Raw genomic sequence first — 22,792 nt, forward strand, 5'->3', positions numbered from 1 at the left:
GTCGTCTAAAACATCATTATAATTGTTAAATCCTTCCTTAGTATGAACGTATTGTAGCGTATGTGCTACACAAACAAGACATTGTTGATAAACATAAACATAAAGCCAAAACGATTTTAAACAAAAATATTCAGCCATGTTCATGACTGCATTTGAAAAACTAAACGCTTCCAGACGTGACGTAAGCGGCATGTACCAAGGTTGTGTTTCTTCGTTAGGATATAAATATGCTAATCTACTCATATTAACAAGCTATCAAGTGCTATAAGTTGTGTGACTTTATATGTCTAGGAATTCAACGCGACCGTTGTTGAAACGCTTTCTTGTATCAATAAAACAAATTATGGAAATACTAGTGGTCAGTTAGCGGTCACTGTTGATCAAAACAAACATGGTGTCCGGCTCGTATTTCTGATGGAATATGAGGTATTCGTGTCAAGATAAAGCTGAGAAGCACGAATAGACCAATCATTAAGAACTGTTAGAAGCCATTGCAACAAAGATTAAATCTCCCCACATAAAAGATTCACAGAGATTTCGCAACATGTGGCATACATATTTAGATAATTTAGATGACAAGGTGAAGTTAATGGCAGATTCCTTTTAGCTACAAACAATTACGAGTGCTAGCTAAAAACCCGGGTAGGGTAGACGGGAAAATCACAGTACGTGTTTGAGTTAAAACAATTCCGCTGTCTGCCGATGATGGAATCGTTGCCACAGTAACGCTGTAGTTATACAGACAATACTCGAAAAACTGAGAATTGACGGTCGTTTGACACATTGTGAATCATACGCTATGTTGGTCATAATAAAAGCCTGTCCGTCAAGGAACCTTTACCAAATCCATGTGGTTTAGCCAGTTTGTAGGTCGGGTCATTCACTTTGGTCAAAATAAGACTGTTACCCAGCTAGAGCAAAATTGTCTTCAAACAGGACACAACATCAAAGAGTGTGTCAATGAATGGAATTGCTTTGTCAATATGAATTAGCGACCGAATACGATGGCGAAGTATTGAGGACGAGTCATCAGTCTCGATAGATGTTCTTATCGTAAGAGAAAGGTTGGCCGCTAATCGTCGATTAGCCAGTCTAAATCGAGCATCGTCCTCCCCGAGAAATTCGACCGCCGGGCAGCGGAAAATAAAACAGTTGGCTCAAGACCACAGTTATCTGCCCCCCATTGACAATGATCCTGATATGAGTACAGAAAAAAATAGTGCTTGTGTTCAAGTATAAATATTTGATTAAAGTTGAATGAAAGAGAAGAAACGGGAAGCCTTTTTGCATAGAGCTTAACATAATTTGACACTGTATTGCAAAATTTTTTTATAGTTTTTAGTGTGAAAATTGAAAACTTCATTGCCTGTGGAACTATGTAAATTGGTTGTCTGTAGCCTTATTCCGTCTTGACCTTAGAGTCGTGTATTATGTTGCTGTTAAACCGCTTTGTATATCTATTGATAGAAATCTAGATTTTCATTTCTTTACACATTTAATTTACTTCATTCGATGTTTTCCCACATTGAATACGATTGTTCCTATTCATAAATACACCTCATTTAATATGTATGCACCTAACGAAAACAATACGTAACTCATTCTTTGATAAAATCCTTGAAACTAGAACTGAAAATTGTCAAGGCATTACATTTATTGGAGGAGACCATAACGATACGATGTACAAAAAATGATAGAAGATTAAGCTCAAACAATCATGAAATATACGGATGTATGTGATTTTTAGTAACTTTTTAATGAACAAGCAAAACAATTTACGTGAAGACGGAAACATCAATTTAATAAGTAGTTTTTCGTCTTATATGCAAATTATAAAACAAACAAAAAGTACAACAAGTGTTTTCGACAGATATTAGGCCAGCAATAATTCAATTTACAGACCGCATGGCTATTTGTCTTAAATTTAAAGAGCCGTATTAACGTGGACAACGTTACTGGAAAATCAACAATTCTATTTGTAAATGGAAAAAATACCCATTTGAAAAACCATAACTTTCTAACAATACAACCCTATTTATGAAATGCTGCCCAAACTTACATATCTAGCGGAAAACGTTTAGACTCCATATTATGTTATTAAATTGATTAACTCTCTTATATTTATTTTTCATTTGAAATGACAAAAGAGATTAAATTAAGCGTATGGCCATAAAATATGATAAACTCAAAGGTGGTCTGGAATAACTGATTTTAACTACTTTTCAAAAAATATCAAAAAAATAAACTGGTAAATTTCTTTAAATCAAAACAAAACGCTAATCGGAAAATAATCGCATCATTCCTTTTTGGTATGTTTGGCCTAATAATATTGCCTTTAATATGAATTAAGACTACTTCTATCCCCATCTGCACAAAACTTAAAATCTGTTTTCTACCGAGACGTAATCATAGTAACTATTGTAAACGCATAACTCTAATAAGATGTCGATCTAAAATCTCGATTGCTGCTGTTGAACTTTGAAGATGTTGAATGTAACAGAAGTAATCACTTGAAAGCGCGTAACCCGATATTTGACATAGAAAAAAAACACTCTTCAAACTTTATGAAAACTTTGCTGTAACTCATTGTAACTAGTTTAACCGCATAACTTTATTAGATGTCGACCTGCAGCCAATTGTATAAAACCGGTTATCTTTTTGGTTTGGTCAAAGTTATCCGAAATGTTTATCGATTGGTCAATATTTATCCAATATTTTTTCTAACCAATCAAATCATTGAAAAGTGTTCACTAGCCGAAATATAACCTTTGGACAACTTATCCAAGTTTTATACAAATGGCTGCTGAAAGCTCGATTTTTCCGGTTGAACTTCGATTTAACAGATGTAACCGGTTGTAACCAGTGTAACCTCGCAACCTGATATTTGACATAGACAAAAATATTTTTCAAACTTTTGGGAAATTTTCCTTAATCGCCTCAATACAAATGATACAGAATTCACAATGAGTGTGTTTGTTTGTTTGTTTGTTTTTTTGTTTGACTTATTAAAGATGGTCACTATTGAAACTGGCATGTGCTTTGTTATATAACGCTCGCATATGATTACTGTCAGTAGTTTTCTCTAGAAAAGACAATTTACGTCTTAATATATGAAACGACCTTGCTGTGATAAACTGTTGACAAATTTAAATGAATACATACAAAACAACATTAGGATTGCACGTATATCCAAACAAACATGCTAATTTTGTTAAACAGATATATTAAAGACATGATGATACATTCAGTTTATAGAAAAATGTGCATGTTTTCCAGATAAAACATAAAACAAACTACATGAAAACGTGTGTTATGAATTGTTAACTTTCAATTCTTTGTATAAGATACAACAATCTTCGTTTTAATACAGAATATGACATTGCGTTTTTAATTTGTTTACAACTAAAGGACTACTTTCATAACACAATTAGGTTTGCACGTACATCCAAAGAAATATGGCTGAAATGTCAACGCCACACAACATGAACGGTATCATTGAGCATTCAGTACCGTATGAATTCAATAGACAATCAGATGGTTGTAAACTTTTATAGAATTATATGCATGTTTTCCATATTTTTTAAACGAAATATATTCCGCATGAAAACTGATAGTTCGCTATCATTTATACTTTTTTCTATGCCTAATTATTGTTTAGTAATATTAAACTAGCTTTGGCCTGCAGAACGTGTTAAACTAAATGTAAAAAAACAATCGAATGTTTTTTATAAAAATATCTTATATTTTCAAAATTAGTCGAGGTACGACTTTCCCAAAAAGATATTAATATCTTTGATTTTTATTATAAATACTTTCTACAGTATATTTATAAGGGACTACTTTCGTCCTTCGCCGATATTTGTTTTACCCTGATTACCCTGATTTTTTGCTCAGCTAATGAGACAAAGAAAGGCTTGTAGTTTATTGTTCATAGATGGCGCGTGCACGCCGGTAATAGCGATTAAGTTAAATGAGTTGAAACAGGTACGTATTCAACCACGCTGTAGCGTGTCGTTATTTGATTGAAATGAACATATAAATTATTTACTTTAGAGTATGAAGAATGCATGTGTTTGTCTTTTTAACTTTTATTACAACTGATGAGTCCACAAAATATTGTTTAATTTTCTAAAATGATATACGATTCTCATCAAAACAAATACTATATGTTTATTTGTTCATTAGCATCATATGTTTTGTCCGCAATTCACGCCCATAAATGCAATTGGACGCCATTGTGTGTTTGCAAGCTAATAAAACCAAGCGAATTAATGCGCGCACGGGCGTATCAACCCCAGCGCGGTTAGAACTGCGGTGGTCACCGACCCAAATTACATAATCTTTTACATCGAAAATACCTAGTAAGCAATCTGCTCAAATAGCTACGGACTGCGTTCTGTATATTAATTAGCTTGCTATAAATAGCGCTGTAATGAGTTTTCAGTCTATGTTATGCGGTTGATAAAGTTCGAATAAGCTGCGTTTTGCGTAAAATAACGCAATTGAAATTGTACAAAAAGCAATTATGTTAATGTCTGCGAGTTACAGAACGCAATATAAAAGCAAAGGTTTCAAATGAACGCGTACTGAATCAAATAAATATATGTATGATATACATGTGTTTAGATTTTGCTTCGGCCGAGAACATTTAAGATAAGAATAAAATGTTGGGCATTGCATTGGGACAGGTTTATTCCTCGGAAATAAACTCTGAGAAGTCGTTAAAACACGAGGAAAATATGGATCGTATTATGATGCAATTAAATGCTAATTAGGCGTTAAATATCAATTCATAATGTTTTAAATGAAATTATACTACTTCATTTTATCCTAAAATCAGTTTTTTGGTGATTGTAGTTCACTCATTAGTATATTTTCTATGTTTTAAATTGCCTTAATCGGCTATTACATTTTTTATTGAGATTGTTAGTTTTTACTTGTGTTTGTAAAATGTGTGTCGCATAAAACTATTCTATTTTGTAAGTACATACTGAAAACCTTTTAACCATTACTAAATGAACAGTAAACACTTTTACCATTCAAATCAAATCACGCAAAGCGTTGACATCATATCGATCTGTTACAATTTGTGTCATAGCCATGTAATGCCGAATGAAACGGAAAGTATGTGAATATTTCTCAGTTTTTCTCAGTAATTTCAGTCCAATATCTTGAGCATGTAGCATAATGCATATGCATATTTAAAAAAAAGACTGATATAAATCTGTTCATTTTGTCCACGAGTGACATATGTTGAGGGCATTATTAAGATACATGTACATCAAACATACAGGGAATAAAGAGTATGTGGGGGATTCGATCATGTGGTATTTGGCGTTGTAGAAAGAAGCCTTAAACATAATACTTATTAATATGTCCATAAACCTAATTAATATGTCCTATGCATTTTGTTGGGATGCATTTTGTTTAGCTGGCATACCCTAAATTAAATACGCCTAAGTCAAGTCGAAGTGTAGAGTATATTATACCTAAAATTCCTTAAAGCTGCACTCTCTTAGACTGAACGTTTAAACAACTTTTTTTTCTTTATTTTTCTTGGAACAAACAAATTTTTGCGAAAATGCATGGAATTAGTTATATAAGACTACTGACAAAAATAGATTTCAGACGTTTATATTGTATTGCAAAAAAATGATGTTTAATGCATTTTTCTTAAACCGTAAGTAACGGTTTAAGCCATAAACCACATATTTTCGAACGGAAATATTAAAATCTGCGATATGATCTTTCGTCAGCAATCTTATATCATTGGTTTGCAGATATTTAAGCTAAAAATTGCTCTTTCAAAGAAAAAGAATAAGTTGTCAAAACGATATTTCTGTGAGAGTGCAGCTTTAATGCTTTATCCGTGACAGTGCATTGTTTATGAAACCACATCTGCAGATAAGGTTTTATATGATATTGGGAATTACTCCATACCTTATACGTAACTATTTGGCGTATTCCACATTTCAAGTGGCCTATACTTGATCTCATTGTGAATCAACACTTAACTCTTAGTTTTCGCGATGGAAATTATGAGCGAGCATATAGTATCTTAAGATGTTTAATATGTTAACAATTGTGTTTAACAATTACATGACTATACCCACAAAACGTTGCAGGCCGAAAGCCATTAAACGCTTTAATCGCTTTGATGTGTAAGTGTCAATGCACCTATAAGGCGCAAAATGTTTTCCGATTTTAAAAGATCGTGGAATGTTTGTTTTTTCCAAACACTTTGCAAGTCATGTGGTCGTTTAAACAATTTCATCACGGATAGTCAGATCCTATCTCAACGTGGTTTCACAGCAGTATTGCGCTTACTTGAAATGTCCTTTCCTACGGCCAGCCAAGAAGTGTGTATATTAAGCGTGTGAAACTCACGTCATAAATAGAGATACCTTTACCGACCCTATTTTTTAAACTTATTGGCATTCACGTGAAAGACAATCCTAGCAAATTTTGATTTGGAACAATGCGTAAAATTGCGAAAGATGCATGTGTCGTAAGTAATAAGACACATCAGTAATTAAGTGGCAATGCTTTGTACACAGCGATATCAATTTAATGATTTGTTTTAGCTTTTTGCATATAAATTGACAATTTGCTTTGTTTCTTTCAATTGTATCACCGGGTGTTTAGTCCCTTTAAAGTGTGATTGCTTACTGAAGATGTAGTATTAAGTGGTAGAAATTCAATATAATCCATGATGTTTTTTTGAAGACAAAAAGTTGAGGTTGTGTAGTGTTTGTTGGTAAGAACTAGCCACCAGGTTAATGCAGCTGGTTAGAGGGCCGTGCTAGTGTTTGAGTCCCACATTGGATGCACTTTTCCTCATAAGTTTACTTTAATTTTGTCATAGCAACTAAGCCAAGATGTCGTCAGTGTGGAGGTTGTGTACAAAGTTATAAAATTAGACGCCAGTCAATGAAAATATTGATATTTCAAGACTTAAACGATTCAAAACATCTGCTTTGTGCCTAAAGTGTTTTGTCATTGTGATTGTATTGCAAGGTCAATGTCACTCAAGGTCAACTCTAAACTTGACGAAGGTGGCAAGAGATATTATCACAATAAGTGATGTAAGGTAGATTGATGCAAAATAACATTAATGATGCAATTGAACATTTTTATCATTTCAATGAAAATTAACATATAATTAAAAGCAAAGCTCTCATTTGTTTGTTGTGGAAAACCTTCAATGATAAATTAAGCATATTTCTGAGACTACCTAACTACTTGAAAAATCATGATTTATTTAATCATCTAACACAATAAGTAATAATATGAAACGTTATGTTACACATTATTAACATGACTGCATGTCATACGTGTCCGAATAGTTAATAACATAAAGGTGATTATTGAATAGATACACCTATATTTGTAAGCATTGAGTTTTAAGCAAACACTAATAATATCAAACATGTATAAATATCAATAAATAGCGGTCCGAAAAAATATAAGTAATCTAGCAAATAAAAATCAAACACTAGCAATGTAAGCTTATATTTGGACTTGATGTTATTTGATTTTTAAGTGAATCATCAAAATGGCTGCCTGCAATGGGAGCTGATTGCTTACTCGTTTTCGGTGATCAATGGTGAGAGTTATCTTTCTATTGATATGTTAGCGGAAACCTGTTCAATTAGCTGAAGGGAAAACCTCATGATTTTAAATCAGTGTTTTACTAAAATGCCAAAATATTGAAATCAAACGTTTTCCAAGAATTAACGATGCTTGCCCGGGATGACAATATAACGCATATCAACAGTACATTTGGTCGCTAGAAAAATACAATGTTTCGCCTGTGTGATCGTCCGTGGTGTCGCAAAGCATCGCAGTGCCGGTAGCTCAAAAGAGATTTGTGCAAGAACGGACCGCTTCATAACGTTAAGGCACCAGCGGTTTCGCTTTTAAACGGTGTTCAGAACAGCAAGACTGCAAGGTATCAGCAAGTCTACCATTTTGCCTCGACTTAGGCAAGCTATCTGCCCATTTGACCAAAAACACATAGTTACATAGTATCCGTGTTGCTACCACATCATCCGGCTGTGAACAGACGCAATTATATCAATTAAACATAAATATTAGATGAAAACACTTAAAGACAAAACGTCAGAATGGCATTGGCCATATTATGGTTTACCCTTCAAGCTTTAACACTGCGTGTTTGGTGATATTTGTTGAATAACTGACAACGTTGCAGTACAGCAATAATTACATGTCTTGAATATTTGTATTATTTTCATTTTGATTGTGCTACTACAAAATGATAAAAATACCTTTAATCGATGAAGATTTACATACGTTCTGTGGTGTGAATTGGCCAGTTTGTGCACATGAATGATTTGATAGTAATTATTGGTGAACTATTGACTAATCGATAACCATTTTGACCTATCAAACGAAATAACCAGTTTTATTACTTTTATACAATACACTGCAGATAGTGTTACAGTAATAAAAGATACATTCCCTGCATTAGATTGGTCATCAAAACATGCATGAATCTAAAAGGAAAATAAGATACTTCTAAAGAAATACTGAATGACAGTTCTGAATTGTTTTGTTAACATTGTTAAGTCATCTTATTTTACAGGGCCTAGTTTCACAAACAAATCTTAAGTAACATAACAAACTAAGCAAATAATTTTCGGCTCACTGACTGGATGGCTGATTCTACCCATCGGAATTTGAGATTTCAACAGGAAACTATTCTCGTCTTAAATTGCTCGGGAGATAGGCTCAAGTTATGTTTTTTGTGGGTGCGATGTAGGATTCACACAGATGTATGTTCAAATCCAGACACAGAAACTCCTTTTTCATCCGACAGTGCCATTGTTTGATAGTTCAATAATGATAAATATAATTTGATTAACACATGATGGTAAGTAGCTGGGATAACACGAACACGTGTAGTGAAGAAGTTACAAATACTGAGGGTTATAGAAATAAGAACAAGGTACATTCAACTATTTATAGTAATTCCAAATTATTCGAACTCTTTAAAAGCCTAAAAGGCCTAGTTTAAGGAATATTTGGCATGATTATCCCCTGATGTGCATATCCTGCTAATTGCACTGGTGTCACAGTAGGGGCCAAATTCCTGTGTATTTGTTTATTGGCTTAGGGCAATATAGGGTCCTTTTCCATTATAAAACCTCCGAAACTACACAGCAGGATACTCAGATTGGAGATCTGATAAGACAATTAGATAATTAGATTAAGATCAAAACACATAGGTTGTTTACGGTACACGTTTGTTTTGTTTTGTTTTGTTTTTTTTGGGGGGGAGGGGGTCACTTATAGAAGGATTAAACAAGACCCTTAAGATTTAAGATAACAGATTTAAGACGGACCAAATTTTGGTGTATTGATTTAATATTTGGAATACAAACAAAATCAACAAGAGTTACTCTATTTAAGATAGCATTAATGTCTTTATGTTTTAATTTGATACCGAAATTACGTTATACCTGTTGTGACAATTAAACCCTTGAAAGCATTGGGTTGATATCGTGAAATAGCTAAACAGTATTACTAAGGAATGCCATTATAAAACTACATGCCAACATATTGTTGTCTCCCTTATGAACGTTTTCTGACTACTACATCTTTCTTTAATTAGATTACGTGGTAGTATGTGAGTCATATGTACTGTTTGTGCTAGCTTTGTAAAATAAATCGGATTTCATCAAGTAACTCTTCATAATGATTTATTGATCAACACAAAATCATACCAACGTGACTTAAGTATTTTCGTATTATGGGGCCAATTTTAAATGTGTTCACTTAGAACAGGCCTTATGAAGTTCGACTTTCCTTACGTGCTGAATTGCGGCATTAAAGATTTGAAGTAATAGTCTGAAGAGCGCCGACTATACTTTATATTGTCAAATGTATAGCTTTACGTACGGAAAAATTAAAAAAATCAGAAGAATTATGTTGAGATGTTTCTGTGATGGACGGTGTGTTTGAATAAATTAATTGTCTAAATTTATAACGGTCCTGTAATTTGTTAACTGAAAATATTTATTTTAAATACTAACATTTCCCTTAATAGCTGAAGGTTACATGATACTTTTACAATGTCCTATATGTGTTTTCATTTTTCTACGCTGAAGTTTTTGTTGGGATGCAGAGGCAAAGAAAATTTTGAAAAACTTAAATTATACAGAATTCATTTATTGTGCTTGCTTAATTTTCCTTTTGGCAAGGTTATTCAAAAGTATAAATCCCTTATTGTTTCCTCATAATGTATGATCATTTTTCCAATAAAAGTTAAGTTTGTTGACAACAACAAATCAAATTGTATAATCAACAACCATGTCTTTCGAATACATGTAAACTAAATATTTCATTGTTGAGGACACAAAACATTTTATTGTTGACCTAGTTTGTTTTCCTCTATTTATATAGCACCGATTAAATGCTATGCATTATAGTTTTCCATGTTCATTTTAGGATCCCGTCGGAGAGCATTGAATGTAGCTTTTGCACAGATGATAGAGTTCAGCTTAATATGTTGTTTGACGGCGTTGACAGTGTTCTATATTTCATTACTGCAAATGAACAGTACCAATAAAACTATTGCATTATTGCCAATGGGCAGTTCGACCAATATCACTTTGGCAGTGTTGCATATTTCATGACTGCCAATGAGCAGTTCCAATAAAACTGAGATTTCTCACATGAGATGTAATTTGTTACTTTGATAAGATTTACCTTTTGCGTTTTATCTTTATTAAGGATTGTTGGGATAAGAATGAGGTTTGTGCACATAAACTGGTTTAACCCCCCAGTAAATTTACATTTTACTGACCGTTCCAAGGCGGTACCTAACAATTCTTGATAAACATACCAATTATTTTAAATATATATAGTATTTATTCACTGTGCTGTTTGTAGAGTTTTGTGCTGTTCTATGTTTCTTGTTTGTGATTTTTTGTTCTATGTCTTTGGCGTTTGCCCATTGCTACTAAACCGGGTTTGTGTTTAAAGTTTTTGCTACTGAGCATGTTTCTGTAGCTTTTTGCATAAATATTGTGCTTACGAAGGATGTATACTTTGATATCGGTAATTTAAGTCGTCATGAATGTGGCAAGCCAGCTTTTATAGAACAATAGGTGTCATGTGCAGATAATTGTAAAAAAAAACGTATATGCAACTGGTCGCAGCATTATAAATCTTGTATAATACAAATAACAGCTTGGTCGTCATTCAGAGTGCCTGGTAGCTCATGTCATTCAATGTACCTTAAATCTGTAAATGTATTACTGCTTCTCAGAACGGTGCTAGACCTGACGTTGTAAGTCTTTTATAGTTTACTAATTTTCCAATAAAGAGTTTCTATTAAACCAAGATTTCATTTTCATAATTTTGATGAATTTTGTGGTTTCCAGATTATACCAATGCTTATGTAATGAAAAACAACATAATTGTTATTTTGATTTTGTCACGTTCATGACTCTTCATTAGTAAGTTATTCGACTATCTGGTCTTACGGGTTTAATAAGTGTAGCTTTACTTGGAAAAGTAAGGTTTACTTTGGTCATTGTTAGTGGTATTTTACAGTGTATTTATTATAGTCACAATAAAACCGAAAGTGTTATTATTACAAGGGATGTATATTGTGGTTTCAAAAGATGTTTCCTTTCGGAATAAAATCATTATTTTCTTTTTTTAAATAGCATAGACATATGATCACAGCATATTGTAAAATGCACTTAAAGAATGGGTATATAAAGTGTAATTATGTGGGGAATTTTGTATAAAGGGAGAGATGGCAACTATAGGAATCATGAAACGTGCACATTACGAAGACGTCAAAGGAATACTTTAATGTAAGCGAACCCAAATTATTGCTTGTCAAAATAAATAAACATGCATTAAAACAATATATGGAATGAGCATCGTAGTCGATCACTCTTTTCGGTTGTCGCATTAAAAACCCTATAAGATATTGTTTTTATGTATCGACAAAGACAGCAACACTATTATGTTAGTATAACGTTTATTGAATAGTAGCAGTTGATTATACAAAATAAGCTGTACGTTGCAAAGCCAAACTCAGTCAACCAATTAACACATCTGATTGTCATTCAAACCGTTCAACAAAAAAATCAAACTTTAATGGCAGAAGTGGGCATACAAATGCCATGGCCATTAAACACATGGTCATCGTTATAATACAACACATATACATACACACACAAATTAGGAATAACAGTAAAGAGCATGATACAAAAACAAAGGCAAAAAAACAACGCAATAATATGACAGTCAAATTATAAATCATTCATGCTTAATTATTACAGTGTATTAAAGAAACAGTTAATGTTCCAGGGTAGATTTTCTTAATTACATTGCAAATTTGATAAATTGTATAGTATTTAGTAATTTACTAGTTGAATTGCTTAGAAATAGAGATTTTTACATATCTAAAGAAGGCCAGGAGGTGTTGCCTAAGTGTATATGTCTTTATCTATTGTAGAGTGTACAACATAACATAAAATGACACTCGTCTTCTATAATATTTGAAGCACATTTACATTTTTTATCAGCTCAAAAATGTAGTATTAGACTATCTACCAGCTTCAATTTCAAGGTTATGTGCTGATAATTTAAAACAGGTCATATATTTTCTTAATCTATCTTTTTTAATTTGTACAAGATCATTTTCAAAACAAAAGATTTCCTTAAGTTTACAATACAGTGTTTTGGCATATCATTTTTAGAAGCATTCCAATCTTGAATAAACTGATCACGAATTCAACATTTAAGTAAAAGAAGACAATTTGTATTTACATCAAAGTTTTGTCTTACATCCATAAAACCAATATGATCAATAATATAATTTATTCCCTTGCACAAGAAGCATTATTTACATTAACATTCAAATTAGTATATACCATATTAATTGGTGAATTTTCACTTTTCATAATTTTTAACAAAAATTTAACAGAAAACAAAAGTGATTATATTTCGTCAATATATAGTTGACATGGATTAATTTGCCCACCTCGTAACGTACAACCAGTTGAGCGCGTCATGTCAATTGATTGGTCTCGCTTTCCAGTTCCCTTTCAGAGCGTATCCAATTCCATGTAGCTTCCAGACATAGCACAACCAATGCAAAGGAAGTTGCATGGTTTTTGTACTGAAAAGGTTATTGAATACATTTGGTAGAATAAAGTTATATACAGGGACTATAGCAAGTATAGATAAGTCGTATGTCAAACCTACAGGCACAACAATCAATAATGACACCTGGCGGGTCAAGTTACGCCCTACTCTAAACAACTATTCTAATTGGTCACATAACTTTTATTAAATAAAAGAATATTTCATGTTATAAGACCCTTTATTTAAAATGAATGTACGTATGTGCAATTAAAGCATTTGTTTTCAAATAAAACATATCTAAATCATAGTAAATATGAAATATGAACCCGCTTTCAAACACATTACAATGTTTTACAGCTATTTGTAATTGGTGGATATAAGTATGGCCTACTGAAATATCTTACTTTTTCAGATTTTAATTTATTCATGATATAAGCAATACAATTACAATCAGCAAATGCTTTTGCTTCCCAAGCGTTTCAACAGAAAGGTAGGTAAGAATAATTAAAAAACTACTGTTCTAAAGATAATTTTAGAAAATTGTCATGCAATTGACTGTCACTGATAAATCTGTTTTAAGTTTGGTAAATACGCCAATAAATCATTTAGCATGCTATGGAACGTCATGCCATTTTTGTCATTACTTTCGAGGTGATTAATCCTATATACATCCTTACATTTATTGAAATTCGAACACTGACCAATTAGAAAAAGTTGTTAAGTGTTTACTGATAATATGTACTTGATAACATTGTTTTCCTTCCGTATACAGAAATTACATAAATAACTCGATGTATTTAAAGCCTCGACAAATTACCTATATTATAATAATTTTGAGATATATAAACGTAGTAAACATATTGACGTGGTATAAAGTACGTTTGTTTACTTACTCAGGGTGGATAAATCTGAAATATATGAATGTTATTGTATGTACATTGATCAATATTAAACTGATAATCATTAATAACATATAGGTTAATTTCATGATATACAGATACATAAGTATATTTGGTTTGTCATCTGCAGCAATACTGAGTGTGTATTCAACAATTTCATAATAATGGTATGATCCTTTATTATATACTTATTTTAAACGTACTATACTGTATGCGATACTTACACAATGCACTGGTGACAAACACAGCCAAATATCGTCGTGTCTATATAGAGATTTTACCAGTAAAGTAGAGTGAGACACTAACAGACACACTGTTGACAAACCCGGCCACGACCGGCTTAATATTAGTAAAAACGTAGTGATATATAACTTACCCGACAAGCCTGTGTTTAGTCCTTATTTTTTCAATAGACATGCATATTTACCCTTTGCTTAGTGTTGTAGGATTTACAGTGATAAACTACACAGCACATAGATTGATTCTGCCTTAATAAAATAGAGAAACTAACCTCTGCGAGATCTTCTTTTTGGTGTGAGAGTTTGGAAGTAAGTTCGGTAATTCTGACAGAAGTTGGCTAGTTTTTCACCGGCAATTCTGATGACATCATCATGTGACATTAGAACATGGTCGATCTTTGAGAGATACTCATAAGTCCTATTTGTCTTTCCCTATAACATACATATATTTGTATTGGGGCATGTCTCTTTCAGTTGTTCTAGAAAGCGTTATAATTTGAAATTTCTTTTATATGAACATGTATACTATTATTCTAACACATGTACCGTTCTATATATTTAAGTTCATTTTGATTTAGAAACATAACTGGATGTTTTAGGTACAAAGAAAAGTTAACATTAATTAATTAACGTCAGTAGAGTATATGCATTAGTAATAGTATTGGCATTTGATATTAAAAGAACGTAGCACCGACACTTAAATATCTTGGAAAGTATGTATGTATTGGATCTTAAATTTGGTCCCTTAAACGTAGTCAGTCTTTTGTAGACTCTACCTCGGACCCTTCTTAGTCTACTGCAGCCGACTGACAGGTTTCCTCCGTTGAATAAAAGGTGAGGAGCAATTACAACATGTTAATTTCGCAAATTAGGGATGTGATTATAAAGGGCTATTATTCATTTACAATTCATTTAACATTCGTTCGGACGATAAGATATGACAAATTGAGTATGCCAGTAGTGATGTATAATAATAACAGAATGGTTAAATTGCCAAGGATAATCTGGCAGTACATACAAACGTATTTGAAAAATATATAGGTCTTTTAAATAATTTGCTAGGTTGTATCCTCTGATCATTGTGCAACTATATGTCAGACTGCATACACTTTTGATGCGTTTTCAATTTTAACGATATCTTAGAAACTGGCTCTGGCTAATATTGTGAGAACTTGCATCAGCAAACCTTTTTTATTAAACCATAGGAATAAGCCGCTGCGTTTCTTTAAGTACTGGCTGATTAACGCCGAAATACCTGAGCATATAACTCTGGAGTGGCATATGGAATTGGAGCTACTGACAACAGACACAACTGTCTACGAATGTCTTTGAAAGCGAGATAACCCTGAAACACAAAAAGATCCATGACATTCCAAAGGTACCTTATAAAGTATACTATTGATTTAAATGTGTTGTTTAATTGCTTTATTGTTTTGATTTTAATGGATATTATTTTGTCCGTTCGTCAGTCCGTCCGGAGTCATTTCTTAGTAATGGTTTGTTATATTTTGTCGAACCTTTATAGTAATGTATATATGCTTAATACATTTATTTAATAACAGAGTAATGGCCCTTTGTTATGTACTATTAAGGCATGTGTTTTGGAGTAATAGAGTTTGAATAAACCATATCTGAGTTCTGGTTTGTCAGATGTCGTTGAAACTTAAGAATATGTGGATAAGGAACTGGTGTATGTCAAATTTCGTTGTAATATTTTTATTTATGGAATTATATAAATATATGTTTCTTGGTATAACAGAGATTGAGTGAACCTCATCTGAGCATTGGTTTGTCAGATGTTGTTGAAACTTCATCGGAAAGTACTTATGGTTAACAATTGTCACATAAGTACTGCACTAACTTCTTTTTTATTTTGAGGGCTGGTCAACAAATATCATGATGCTTTTATGTGAATACACTGTCATAGTGTTACAACTTTGGCATTACGGCAAGTGTATGGCTAAATGGACCATAAAACCTGGTTTAAAGGTGGACTAATGTAATATTTATTTGTTTTGTATTTTAAGTCCTGGTTGAAATTTATGTTTAATTTTATAACTGATTCAATACTGAATGAAGCCAAATGGGTTTATCCTTATGCCACCTTACGATATTCAGAAACTAGTTTGGTAAAAAGTAAAGCCCGTCTATAATGCAACGAATACTTTTTATATATAATAAGTAGTCATATCCACTGGCTAAAGTACAGTAACTACATTCATACCAAAGACAAACATACCGTGTTGAAGTCATGGTAGTTCACAGTTGCCTCTAGGCCTTTGTACATAGAGACATCTCCAACGATGACGGTAACAGTGTTTTCCACGGTGTCGTGAATTATATCTTGAGCAACCTCAACACCTTCATTGGAAACCTGTACAAGGCGGTATGCCTATAAAGAAGCATTAATTGTACGTTTCAATCTAACTGAGGGAAGCTATCAAATGATGTGGAATATGACAGCGTTTCAAGGTTTATTGGCAAATCGTCACACTGCCGTTGACCATTAACATTACAAACATATGAATATGATGGACAAACATGAATTTATAATATGCATATTAAACATACACAAACATCTATTCTAGAAAACATAGTGTGAAGATGCATACTCGGGCATACTTAGAAAAGATTGACATCGGGCTCTCGGAAAAGGCTGTCCCCTACCATTAATATTGTTTTTCTTCAAATCTTATTACAAAATTACAGGTATGAAGTAGAAAAAGTATTACTACCACTAAAGATATAGTAATATGATCCCGAGTGTTGATACAAAATGTACAATTCAAAATGCACTTACATTCCTCTCAGATGAAACGAGCATCACCGAACTGACGCACACAAAGCCAAACAATAGACAATTCATCTGAAATAGACGTGGATGTGAATATGTATTAATTGCATGCGTGTATATGCATATGTAATTCTTATTTTTTCTATAAATGTAAACACAGTTAGGGTGATATGCTATTGACATAAGTGTTCCTTGTGGTCCCCAATTTCTCGAAAGATGCTGCAGCTCCTTATTTTATTAGGCAAATTAGGTTCTTAAACCTGATTATACAAAATAAAATATACTTCATCGTGTTTATCAATTTACAATTTCAAAACGTTTTAAAATGAAAAAAATACACAATAGCACCAAAACAAAACAGGTGTGCTGAGCCTAATTATGTTATAAGGAAAATTAGATTGCTCAAGATTCTGGCATGTTTATTACTTTTGCTATTATTATAATAAATACAGTTAGTACAATTGTAACATGGTTCAGATATTTAAAATTTATATAACAACAATGTCTGAGTAAAATTTCTCAAGTAAAAAAAAAACACGCTAATCTCAAGAAACTGTAAACAACAAAGTGTATTTAATTTAAAGAAAACTTACCCTCAGGCTGTTAGCAAAATTAAGCACAAACGTAAACAAAACAATCGTATACCGTGATGCTTTGAAAAGTCCGAGCTACAGAATGCTTTATATAGCCTTTGATTCCACAATCAAAACAATCTGACCTTTTTAGATTAATTTCACGCACACCTGCATATTCAAAGCTTTATAAATGTCATGTTATGTCGCATAATATAATAATATGGTAAACAAATATGGACGTTTTTTATTGTTTGTTGCATTATTTATCGAGTTTCATGAATTGCATTTGCGCACCGAACATATCTAAATTTATAATATATGTTATTGAAGTCACAGAGTATAGAAGTGGACTCGAGCTCTTGAAGTGCGACTAGCAAGCAAATTAAAGTGACACTCTTATTCAAAATCAATACATAAACATGTATAACAAACATATATTTCGACTGAAAACCTTAAACTACAAACTAAATAATGCATTTATGGAAAATATTAACTACTGATAACAAGATTGTTACCGTGAATTTAATAGCAGAAAACGCAAAAATATTAAATGATTGTCGAATGCTAAAAGATTTACTGTGATCTACTATAGTCTTATTAGGTAGATATACTGTGTTTTATGCTCATTTCTTTCATATTAAACCCGATATCTTTCATAAGAACCATTGTTTTCGAATAGATGATTTAACTGTTTAATTATATACATCTTACTGACATTCACACCTATGCATTTCAAAATCAAGGTCGAAATCATTTGAATGTCAAAATGCCAATATGACCAATATCGACAGCGGTATTACTTTTATCTTCGTTTTATTTAAAAAAAGTCATAACATTAATAAAGTATAAAAAACGAGTTTTTATTATATTTCATTTCTTTTCTTTTATATAAATTCAAGTTATCCATACAAGGTCAGTGCTATAATGCATCAAGTGCTTTACAAGCTAAATATATAATATTTTTGTGAGTTTCATGAAAGCCCATCCAACCGAAAATATTACCTTTTTAGTCCATTCAATGTTTTTACTACCTAATGTGTCAATACTTTAGTACCAAACAACCTAATAATGGTCGAATCAGTGTTTCTGTAAGTCCACTATCAGAGCGCATGTCGGGTACGGCATCGACGAGCCGGTGTGAAAGCACAAAAGTTCCTCCCAAGATATGTGAGTCGGTAAATAAACAGTAAAATTGTCAGTGTTGTTGAAGAAAATTGCAAAAACCGACTAGAGCTTTTGAATTTTGGAGATAACTTATTTCTGCACTTGCATGTCAGGTATGCAGTTGTTTTCTGGAAAATATCTTCGAGATCTGAGCCGAAATTTGCGAATCTTCATAACTTGTAATTATAAGGATTGTATGAAATATTAAAACAAGAACTCATTTTTCTCAGACCTAGAGATCAACGTAGAGACCGAATCGCTCGATTCGGATGGTTGGAATAGCTCGACTGACCAAACATGCAGTCTAGATACCAGGTAACTGTGACGCCCAGCAGCCCAAATAAATGGTCTTAAAACGAACACTCAAACATATTCAGGCAGACAACAGGTATGTCCTGTTTGTAACTAGCAGTAGGATATTCGTGCGAATACTTGTTTGGGCATCTTTGTCCTCATGTTACGCAGAATCATTGCTAAAACATGCATTCGATATTTACAGAGGTAAGCTTATAGTAATGACAAGGTAGCATCCAATGTTTTAACACCCTACATATGCTCCACCGCATCCACAGTCAAACACGTACAAGTGTTATTTTAACAATCCCCCATGTTCTATAAAGTGAAGCTTTCAATACAATTAGTATTGTACACTAACCCCATGATGGTTGAACTTCGTTCCAGTTTAGTTACAATTATTGAATGTCTATGTTATTTAAGATGTTACTGTCTGAAAGCTTTAATAAACAATGTATATACATTATACATACACAAGAATGATTTTGACCTATTTCAACATTATTGCAATGTATTCCACCTATTTAATTGCTGTAACTAATTACTAACTACAGTACTTTGCTAATCTGTCATCGAGTCTCATTTGTACGCAGATACAAAATAATGTCGTAAACCTTATAACACACGTCTTTTAGAATGCAACGTTTCACATAAAAATCAATACGTGAATATTAAAAATTGTGACTAACTCATACTTTTTCTTTCTGTATCCGTAAAAGAGGTTTTATTTTCATTTTTTCGCCACTTTTACTCTATTTTGAGCCGTTTATTGTTTTCCATGTATACATAAGCTTATCACATGATTATGTGCATTTGTTGTTAAAATCGGTTTGTTTCATGTGATGTTATAACTATTTTTTTAATCTGCTTGGACAGTACCCCCCAAAAGGGTAGTATCAAGTAATGCTGTTGTGCTTGTGAAAAGGAGATATCTTCATACAGCCATAGTCAAGTGAAATTTAATATTTCTGTTAAGGAAAATAATTTAGCTTTGAAATAATAATTAGATAGTGAAAAACAGAAACTATGAGAATTTATGAAAAGGCATAGGTCCGTTATACATTCTCTATTTTATTTATATATTAATTCATTAAGGTCAATTATAATACAAAACAAAACATGATTTTGAGTTCAATTTAGCCCTTAAGCGATGTTGTACAAAATTGTTTTAGGTATAATTAAATATAATTATAAACTGCCCATCTTGTTTAATTATCACTAAAAGTTGTAGTGTCCATGACGTATCATTTACATATCCATATTTTACACTATCAACCGATTCATAATAAACAATACTTTTTGGGTTTGAAGACATTCTAGGAATATTCTTCTCGCTTAAATATTGAAATATTTCTGTTTCTGATAAAGTCAAAATGCTGACGCTGTATTTGCAGTGTCTCCCACTTTTTGTTCTTACATGTATTTTCATCAATTTTGCTTGTATATTGAAGGTCTAGATGAGAAGATGTCCTAATGCATACACTATTCAATAGTGTATCATTTCTTATGGATATCCAATGTAAGAATAGGAAAGTTTTAAGTGTTTCTCATAAAAATTAATATATCAACAAATGCAATACACTGAGGGATATTTTCCAGAGTTATTTAAGGAATGAATTGCGGGGTTGATGTCATTATCGGGGTATGAACGCAATTGGGCTGGTCAAAGTGTGTGGACTCCATGCGTACTGTGACCCGCCCAATTGCGTTTATATCCCCGATAATGACACCAATCCCGCAATTCATTACTTATATTTACACTAATAGTTCATTATTTCATTCAATAACTGTTAAAAAATACTTTATTTCATTTAAGAAAACCTTTCAGTAATCCTTTCTTACCCATTCTGTTAATAGAACGACCCGACTGTAACCGGAAACATTTTTTTCAAATGACGTCACAATAACGCGGGAAATAATCAACCACTTGAAATCACTTTTAAACGTAAAACTGAAACACTTATGGCAACAATACATTTAAAATATAATAAATTAACACTTTCTAAACTGTTGATTTATATTTTACGGGACCTGCTGTCACAATACAAAAAATAACAAGATCAATAGTTTTCACATAAATGATATGCGATGAATTGGGATCCGAACATATCCGAAGATGTTGCGTTCATCGATTGATAAACGCAATTGCCGAAAGGCAGTTCATTTAAGGAATGGAAGTTCAGGTGTAAATATAAATACATGAATGATTCACAAAACAATGAATGTTTATCTTTTTTAATTTATAATTATAGAACAGAGAAATATCACGGACTCTTCACACCGGGACCATTCAGGGGTCGAGCAAAGTAGAACTGTATATTACTATGTTATACCATGATACAACAAATAAACCTCTAAAAAGTCAAATATTGTCTCATTGTATTTTCCTACCCTATCTCCAGAAAAGAAGAGTATATATTATTTTGTTCACGATTGTAGGAGGAATACGATATGGTTGCGAATTAGTTTTATATTTCTGCAGAATACGGGATAATCAATGTTATTCTGTTGTTGGCGATTGAATCTTGCCTCTTACCAAGGATGTTTTGAATTATACAAAACCATTTTCATGAAGCAATATTATTATAAATGACTGTTTACATATTTTTATATTAATTTTCTTATCGCATTGACATGAATAATATGGTATAAAAGGAATTTACTCTTTGGTACCGAAATTGCAGAAAAAATACACTCAAAGTATAATTTAAACCTGGTGGTAGTGGGGAGCGAACTCACGCCGGTACAATCAATAAAAAATAGAAACTTGATACCATATCCACTCGCCCACACGGACTTATAGTAAGCTCACGGATATTTTAACCTTTACTGAATACATTGGTAGCATCACGTGATAATGACAATCAACCAATCACGATACAGCCTTTTGTTAAATCACGATACTAACGCTTATCCAAATCTTTGACTTCAACGACAATATTTGAGCATATATCAACATTTGTTCCAGCCGTCAGTATCTCAGTTTTAACACTCCAAATGATTTGCAACACTTTATTTCGTAATAAAAAACAATCCCGTAAATATTGCATTTTACAAACCATGAATTAGTCCCCTTAAAGGTGATCACATTCGCAACTTGCATGTGATTCGATATGTGACGCTCGCATGTGTTTACTGTCAACAGTTTGCACTAGATAGGACAATATACGCTCTAAAACAGTAGAAAAAAAAACTGTTGACATATCTAAAGGACTAAATACAAAACAACATTGGGTTTGAATGTACATCCAAACAAATAAGCTAGATATTCAAGGTACAACAACAAAAACAGAATACCATTTTATAATATATTATGCATGTTTTCCGTAATTCTGAAACGCAATAGAATCCACATGAATATTGATATTACCATAATATGGAAGTGCAGAGGGGTCCAAATTCCAATCCGAGTGTTGATACTTTATCATGTTGTTTGTTTATTTCATTTTATTTAATGCACTTTCAAAATGTGCTTGCGAAACTAACTGGTAGCTCTGTATAATAATCGTGACGTCATTCATACCATATTAGAAATAAACCTATTTTTGTGGTTTATAATGAAATAAAAACATAATTGAATTTAACTGAACTGTACAATAAATATAATTATGAAAATAAAATGACATTTGTATGACACGGTGGTGCTACAGTAAATTATACATCTGCAAGTTGATTGGTTTACAGTCATTTCGTACC

The 22,792-nt window shown here is 32.5% G+C and overlaps 1 protein-coding gene across 3 annotated transcripts; it reads right to left on the reverse strand.

Annotated features, from left to right (window-relative positions):
* Nucleotides 1–12,002: 12,002 nt before the first annotated feature.
* Nucleotides 12,003–22,376, reverse strand: LOC128233915 (uncharacterized). 3 transcript variants are annotated; one of them, XM_052947796.1, is made up of 7 exons: nt 22,005–22,376; nt 17,070–17,135; nt 16,509–16,661; nt 15,525–15,614; nt 14,542–14,701; nt 14,025–14,039; nt 12,003–13,165 (listed from the first exon to the last, which is right to left on the reverse strand). In XM_052947796.1, exons 1-7 carry the CDS (start codon nt 22,053–22,055, stop codon nt 13,092–13,094), a joined length of 609 nt encoding a protein of 202 aa, XP_052803756.1. In that variant the 5' UTR covers nt 22,056–22,376; the 3' UTR covers nt 12,003–13,091. The 3 variants fall into 3 exon arrangements, with proteins under 3 accessions (XP_052803756.1, XP_052803757.1, XP_052803755.1); XM_052947797.1 differs by lacking the exon at nt 22,005–22,376 and adding an exon at nt 17,657–19,425; XM_052947795.1 differs by lacking the exon at nt 22,005–22,376 and having other exon boundaries at nt 17,070–19,426.
* Between the last annotated feature and the right edge of the window lie 416 nt (nt 22,377–22,792).

This window comes from Mya arenaria, chromosome 5, assembly GCF_026914265.1.
Source record: "Mya arenaria isolate MELC-2E11 chromosome 5, ASM2691426v1".
NCBI lineage: Eukaryota > Metazoa > Mollusca > Bivalvia > Myida > Myidae > Mya > Mya arenaria.